This window comes from Pistacia vera, unplaced genomic scaffold, assembly GCF_008641045.1.
Source record: "Pistacia vera cultivar Batoury unplaced genomic scaffold, PisVer_v2 Contig142, whole genome shotgun sequence".
NCBI lineage: Eukaryota > Viridiplantae > Streptophyta > Magnoliopsida > Sapindales > Anacardiaceae > Pistacia > Pistacia vera.
Genome location: NW_022195489.1, coordinates 978,319 through 985,840, shown reverse-complemented (window position 1 = coordinate 985,840; position 7,522 = coordinate 978,319). Strand labels below are relative to the sequence as shown.

The 7,522-nt window shown below is 32.6% G+C and overlaps 1 protein-coding gene across 3 annotated transcripts; it reads right to left on the bottom strand.

The window, feature by feature from the left end:
* Positions 1–2,172: 2,172 nt before the first annotated feature.
* LOC116123415 (14-3-3-like protein GF14 kappa) lies at positions 2,173–5,004 on the bottom strand. 3 transcript variants are annotated; one of them, XM_031409186.1, is made up of 4 exons: positions 4,457–5,004; positions 4,086–4,208; positions 3,199–3,315; positions 2,173–2,417 (listed from the first exon to the last, which is right to left on the bottom strand). In XM_031409186.1, the coding sequence occupies exons 1-4, from the start codon at positions 4,937–4,939 to the stop codon at positions 2,403–2,405; spliced, it is 738 nt and encodes a 245-aa protein (XP_031265046.1). In that variant the 5' UTR covers positions 4,940–5,004; the 3' UTR covers positions 2,173–2,402. The 3 variants fall into 3 exon arrangements, 2 of the variants coding, with proteins under 2 accessions (XP_031265046.1, XP_031265045.1); XM_031409185.1 differs by having other exon boundaries at positions 2,175–2,423; XR_004127024.1 differs by lacking the exon at positions 2,173–2,417 and having other exon boundaries at positions 4,086–4,335.
* Positions 5,005–7,522: the final 2,518 nt, after the last annotated feature.

Sequence of the window (7,522 nt, the reverse complement as noted above, 5' to 3'; positions counted from 1 at the left end):
CAAGTGCGTTCAACTTGAGCAAGACAATGTTAATAGAGGAGAGTAGATTATTTCGAGACTGGGAGGAAAGCTTTTCTCATAAGCTTGCTCTTCAAACCTCCAAAACCACAAGTCCTTGTATGTAATAGTTATTAAATTTATGAGTTTTAGTTTTTAAGTCTGATTTATGAGTTATGAAATTGTTTTTATTTATTATGTTTAATTTTCAATTAGATGAATGGTAGAGATCATTTGGGTACAGTGCTCCAAATTTGTAAAAGTTTGCAATAAAATTTTTTAGCCAAACTCCAAGCTCTTCAGGATATGAACAAAATTGGAGTGTTTTCGCATATATACTAAAAAGAGGAAATAGATTGGAGCATCAATGGTTGACTGATCTTGTTTTTGTTCACTATAACTTGCGTTTACAAAATAGGTATAAGACATTGGCAATTATGCATGACTTTTATTCTTATTATCTATTATTTTCCTTGATATTTTTATTTGTCATGCTTTTAATATTTTATTATAGTATTTTAGGAGGTGTTACAAGAAAATGAGTTTCAATCCTATTGATTAGGAAAGTATCGATAAAACTGAATCTAGGATAGTTGACGATGAAGAGAAGGTCGATGAACTTAATTATGAGGAATTGGAACAAATGTTATACGGAGAATGATCTATTCATGTTGGTGTTGGTGATCACCCTTCTTATTATGATTCAACATATGTTTCACAAGGTTGTTTTCAAATATGTAAGGGACTTGGTAACTATTTTAAATTAAATTAGTTTAAAATCAGAAGTTTAAACTTATGATTTCTAGTTTTTACTTATATTTATGTAGATGATGATGATGACGACAACGATGAATAGTTTGATGCTAGTGTGTGAAGCTCAATCAACTTGGAAAGTGGACAAAGAAAAAACACTTGCACCAAATGATTTGATTATTAATTATTATGTGACTATCTTTTTTAATTTTATAATTTAATTTGTAATCAGATTAATACAACATTGTGTTGGGATTGTTATTGAATGGTGTTGTTCAGTTTTTTTTTTAATTTCAGGTTTTACATTTCTTTTTTATATTGTTGATGTCATCATGATGATGTCACTGATCCAACCAGTTGGACCGATCAACTCAAGACCCGAATAATATACCAGGTTTCCAAATGGATCAGGTTTTAAGACAATGCACTCACTTGCATGTGTTCTGTTGGAGGTTTTATAAGTTTTAATTCATATTTATTTATTTTAAAAATGAATTTTACATTAAAATCCTTATCCTAGTCTCTATTTACAATTAAAAAAATATTGTTTTTTTTTTTTCGAATAATTTCTTTTATTAAACTATTTGTAAAACCTAAGACAAATATCCAACATTTATATCATGATTTTAACAAACTCTTAGATATAATTTTAGTTTAGTCTCATTTTTTATTTATTTTTATTTATAAATGCATTTTATCTTATCAAAAACCCTCTTATTTATCTTATTTTTTATTTCTTTAATTATGATTTTAAATTCTTAAAAGAGATGTTGAAAATATGATAAAATCTTATAGAGATAAGAATATAAGAAAAAAATTAAAATTTAGTGAAATTACAAAAAAAAATTTATATGATTAATAAAATATACTTTTTGATATATAAATTCTTGTCAATAATTGAATATAATAAGCATATACTGAGTGTATGATTATAAAACATCTTCCAAACAACTCTTTTTTTTTTCTTTTTTATAAAATCATTAGTTTAAAATTAAATTACATTTTTACCCAACAAACCGTTACTTTTAAAAGCCAAAACTGACTATAGGAGAGTTGTTTGTGTAATATGTCATAGTTTTAGACCTGATTGTCAATTTCGAATACTTCAAAAGAGGTAAGTTATTTAAACTCCCTGTCTAAATTTTAAACAATGAGTTAGCGTGGATTTGGGTCAAGCTTCTATGGGTTGACTTTTAGCCCACCCCAATTACCCATATGTCATCCCTAGAACTCTTTAAAACAGATACTTACGTGGCCCGCCCATAAGCAAAATCACATCATTAATAGCAAGAGCTGGGGAATGCTTGCGACAATGCCATTAAGATATGCTTGGGGTGATGGGCTAACAAGAAAATCATTTTTTGCAATGATTAAGGAAATCAGTAATACAACGTTTCCCCCAGTCATGAAATTGTGCGAGGTGCACTCATAGCCAAACAGTTCATATTGTCAAATACAAAGCATTCCCCTTACTCAATACATGTCATATACCCAACTACTTGCATCAGACATTAGATATAATACAATGAAATCCACAAGGATAACAAACACAAGTTCTCAAGTCATACTTAGTCAAATAAAAGTCATATTTTGCTTTACATACCATGACATTCAAGCCCACCTCCCCATAGGAGCAAAAAATTCCATCAACCTTAAGCCTCATCCATCTGCTCCTGCACCAATAAGCATCAAGCAATACTTGCATATAAGTAAAATGCAGCAAAAAGAGCATAACTGGCATCACAACACAAATTTCTACTATTATCTAATAACACTAACTTGTATCGTATTATTACAAACCAATATAATAAAATTAAATGCTTGCAAACATTATAGTATAGTGGATTTTCTATCATACATTAGCGTTGTTTTGATTTTCATTCGGTTTGGAGCAAACACCAAATGTTTCCTATTGCAAGATAAGGTCATCTTAATTCATGCTATTGACACACTGTTTTACTATTTTTTTTCTCTAACAAATCCAAAAATTCAATTTCACCTTTAAAAGGCTAAGAAAAATGAAGTGCTTTCATTGTTCCATTATGTGTGCATGTGTCTTTATAGGAACAAAATATTTTGCCCTAAAACAAGAAACGAATTGTCAAATTCATATATCTTAAGCCCAAGATGTTTAAAGTTGAGTTGTTAATTTCAAATATTACCTTTTGACTTTAGATCTTAACTGAATTGAAATCTAAAGTCTTAAGAAATTCATTTCAATTTAAGTCAGACTTTAAGTCGAAAGATCTCAACCCCTATATCTATTGAAGATTCTATCATTCAGGTGGTACAGGGTCTTTGTAGAGACTATAGGAAAAGGATAAAGATGAATTATCCTGATCCAATAGTCTCAACTTACTGTATATGATATTATCCTAATCTCATAAAACAACCCCTATATACAAACGCAAGATTAATGAATGCCCCCTTAATAAAAGTAGCACAGACCTGCATGTCTGAAGTCCAAAGAGTGAGGTTGTCTCTCAGCAATTGCATGATGAGAGTGCTATCCTTGTAGGACTCTTCACCCAAAGTGTCCAGCTCAGCAATGGCTTCCTCAAAGGCCTAAAGAAAAGCAAAGATAATTAGATTGCAAATTCCACTTGGACTGAAGTGATCTAATGTTACATCAACTCCCAAGTAAACAAATAGGTTTATTATACACACCAATAAAAGGATCGAGCAATAGCTCTTCCAAAATTAAGCATGGTAAAATATCATGCTCTTTACCTAGATGATTAAATGATCTTTAATTGCTATCAGGTTATACACACATATATGTAGCATGATAGTAATTAAAGATCATTTAAACATCTAGGCATCAACAGCTTGGAACCATCATATCTCTGCTTCTTAATCTGCAATACAATATCAACCGTGTTCTGCCTTTAATGTCTACAAATTTAAATAACTAAAGCGTTTGAAAGTTCTGGATTCTATACCAAACCATTATGATGAACTAGATATAAAATGTTCATTTTCCTCCCAGAAAGCAGCCATGTCCATATATAGTTCCAATTGATTCTAACAGAATAGAGAGACTTCAATGAAAACTGTGTCAAGGATACACATTCATAACCTAAATTAATGCATAAGCAAGCTTTAGTAGCACCCACTACTTAGTACCATACACAAAGTAATATGTTCAGATATGAATTTGAGTAACAATACATACATCATTCCTTTATCTATCATTACCGATACTACAGGCCATAATACAAGCCTACTCTCTTTCAAATAGATCCAAAATTAAAAACTCCAACGCCACAAAAGTAATAACAAGAATAATAATAATAAAAAGCTTCTTATCTACTAAAAATGACAATGCTGCAAACCTGTTTTGCAAGGCTACAAGCTTTCTCCGATGAATTCAGAATTTCATAGTAAAACACAGAGAAATTGAGTGCCAGCCCCAACCTTATCGGATGTGTGGGTGATAGCTCAGCCAGTGCGATTTCCTTCAAACTCAAGTAAATAAACCAAAATTACACATCCACGACCACACAAACTTAAAAAATAAAATAAAATACAATGAAAAACTCTCCGGTTTGGCTTATTTAGAGACAAATCCATTTGGCATGACCCCTGCGCGGATAAAATACACTAAACTAAAGATAAGTTTGTTATAATTTCTAAACTAGTGAGATCTACTGTAATAAACTAATCTGAAAATAAAAATAAAACACTAACAAATAAAATTGAACACCTGAGCTGCCTTATAAGCTAACATTGTTTCCTCAGCTGCGGCTTTCTTCTCGTCATTAACCTTAAACTCAGCCAAGTACCGATTATAGTCTCCCTTCATCTTCAAAAAAAACACTTTCGATTCACTCAAAGTAGCCGACGGCACCAGGTGCGAGTCCAGCAACTTCAGTATGGTCCCACACACACCGGATAACTCATTCTCCAACTTCGACTTATACTCTTTAACCATCGCCACGTGGTCATCGTTCTTGCGGCTCTCCTCTTTCAGCTCAATCGATGAGATGATCCGCCACGCGGCACGACGAGAACCGATCACGTTCTTGTAAGCCACGGAGAGGAGGTTGCGCTCCTCAACGGAGAGTTCGGTTACTGGAGCAGAGGAAGTCACGAGACTTTCCATGAAGTTGACCATCTCGTCATAGCGCTCGGCTTGCTCGGCGAGTTTTGCCATGTAAACATATTGGTCTCTGGTTAGGGTTTCCATTCAAATTTGGAAGTTAACAGTGAAGAGAGCTCGAAGAGAAAAGGAGGATCGATTTTTTTTTTTTTTTTTTTAATTATTTGAATTTGAAATGATTGAGAGTGGCTTATATTACGAGGAATTGGTTGGCTCCAAATGAGTGTGAGAGTGAAGGCTCTTGTCACGCGCCAAGTGTGACAGATATTGACTACTCGCGACCTTTTTTGGGAAAGGTGAATAAATATAAATTTGGAAATCTTATAAGGGTGATTAGATTATAGAATGTTTTATTATAAAAAATATTATATTAATAAAAAGAAATATTACCTTGAAGATTACTAAAAATAATTAGAAAATATGTTTGGTTGGTTCAAATAAATTGATGAATAATATGTTTGGTTGAGATGATAAATAGGTGAATATGTTACATAAATTACCAAATTGTCCGTTTTTTTAAATATTAATATAATAGTACATTTTATTATTATTTTTTGAATAATTTTTTTGAACCCCTTACTTTTCAGATTTAGCAAAAATACCTTAGCAACCAAAAACGTTTTAAACTTAACAAAAACACATATACCCACCCCAAGCCACTGCCGACAGCCAACCACCACCGCCTGCAGCCACTAGTAGTGCCACAAATCTGGACTGTTTCACGGCGAGATCTGGTCGTGAAATGGCCAGATCTCGTCGTTTCTGACCATGAATCTGTGATCTATGACCGAAAAAGGCCTATGAGTAACCAACACTAGATAATAAGTTGGCGAGTGTAAAAGAGATATATTACTCTATGAGTGACCATAAAAGTAGATGAGAATGGTTAGCCCGAATATATGCCAAAAGGATAGTCAGGATATCCGACATACCCAAGGAAATAGTACATTGAGCCCTAGAAAGATAGAAGACTTCGCAGACTTAAAAAAAAAAAAATGTGGAATTCAAAGTGGGTAACAGAGTTTTTGTTAAGAATTGCCCCCATAAATGTCTTATGATTCAGCATAGATAAGAAAATCATTCTAAGAAATTTAAGCCCAATTGAGATATCGCAAAGAATGGACAAGGGAACCTATAGATTTATTGTAGTACAAATATGATACTTCATCTATCCCATGTCATGTAGCTTGGCAAGTTAGTGAGTGAACCTTCGTATGTATCGAGGACAATGAAGTAGAAATTAGAAGAGAATCTAGTGTATGCAGAACAACCAGTTCAGATGCTGGACAAAAAGATAATAAAAGTCTGAGATCAGAATATTCCACTAATGAGAGTCCTCTGAAGGAATCACAAAGTAGAGAAGGTTACGTGATGGATAAAGCAAGAGATGAAAGAATATGTTCCCAAGATAAGTGCTAGAATTTTAGGGACGAAATTCTTATGAGGGGGGGGGAGAATGTAATACCCACATTAAAAAATATAGTAGGGATTATTTTATAGTCATAATGAATATACTTAACTAGTTTTATAGAGGAATTCCATAAAAGTTTCAATAGGGGCAAAATGGTCATTTCATACAGAACCACATGCTCAAGTGAAAAGTGAGCATGATAAATATTATGTATTAAGTGTGCTAGCCATGAGAATAGAGTGGTAGAAAAATTATGGAAAATACACGTGGTGTGATGCCGAGATAAATACGTGTTTGTAAAGTAATAGAAAGAAATTAAAGAATAAGGGTAAAATAGTCTTTTAACTCACAACTAGATAAAAGAGTGGAGATTGAAAATGACCAAGGACATGTGTTAAATCCATTGAAAGTGAGAGCATATCGATAAATATACCTATGACATAATTGGAATTATCATAAAAGTGTAAGGGCAAACTGAATATATATATAGTTATAAGGTTTCAACTGACAAACCCTAGTCATTCTCATCCCTTGAGCACGCCACCTTCTTCTCCCATTTCTCTTCCATTTCTTCAAAGTCTTCCAAGGGAATTACATGAGAATTCATGCCTAAATGAATATATGTTCATTTTGTGGCTTTTTAAGCATGAATCAATGAAGAAAGTGAGCAAAGGAAGCAAAGAAAATGATTATTGCAAGGTAAGTAAACCCAATCTAAGCTTTAATTTGAGTAGTATATGTGTAAGTTGATTCTTGAGTGTTTGTGTATGATAAGAAGTATTGGCTGTTCAGATGTTTGTTTGATGGAAAATAATGTGTACAAATTCAGCCAAGATGAGTAGTTATGTAGATGTGATGTTTTGGTTGAACTTTGGATGACTTGATGTTGGAATTTGGAAGTGTTGGAAGTTAAGTTTGGTGAGTTTTTGCTCCAATTTTAGTGGATTTGGAGAGATGTGGAAGTGTGGTCAACCAAATATTTGCATGTGCATGTGAATTGTTTGATGAAAATTCAAAAAGAAATGCATGCATGAGTTTGTTAAATCTTGTTGAAGAAATTGTTTGAGAAAGGAAAGAATTGGAGTTGAAAGGTTATGTTAGACTTAACCAAGTGTAAGGTTTTAGGCTCTGTTTGGTTCACATATTGGGAAAACTTTTCTAGTTTTCCCAAAAAAGTTAACTTTATTTCACCTATTTTGAAAATAGTTTTCTAAATTATTCAATTCCCTTAATCCCCCTAAATTTATTAATTTAACTAA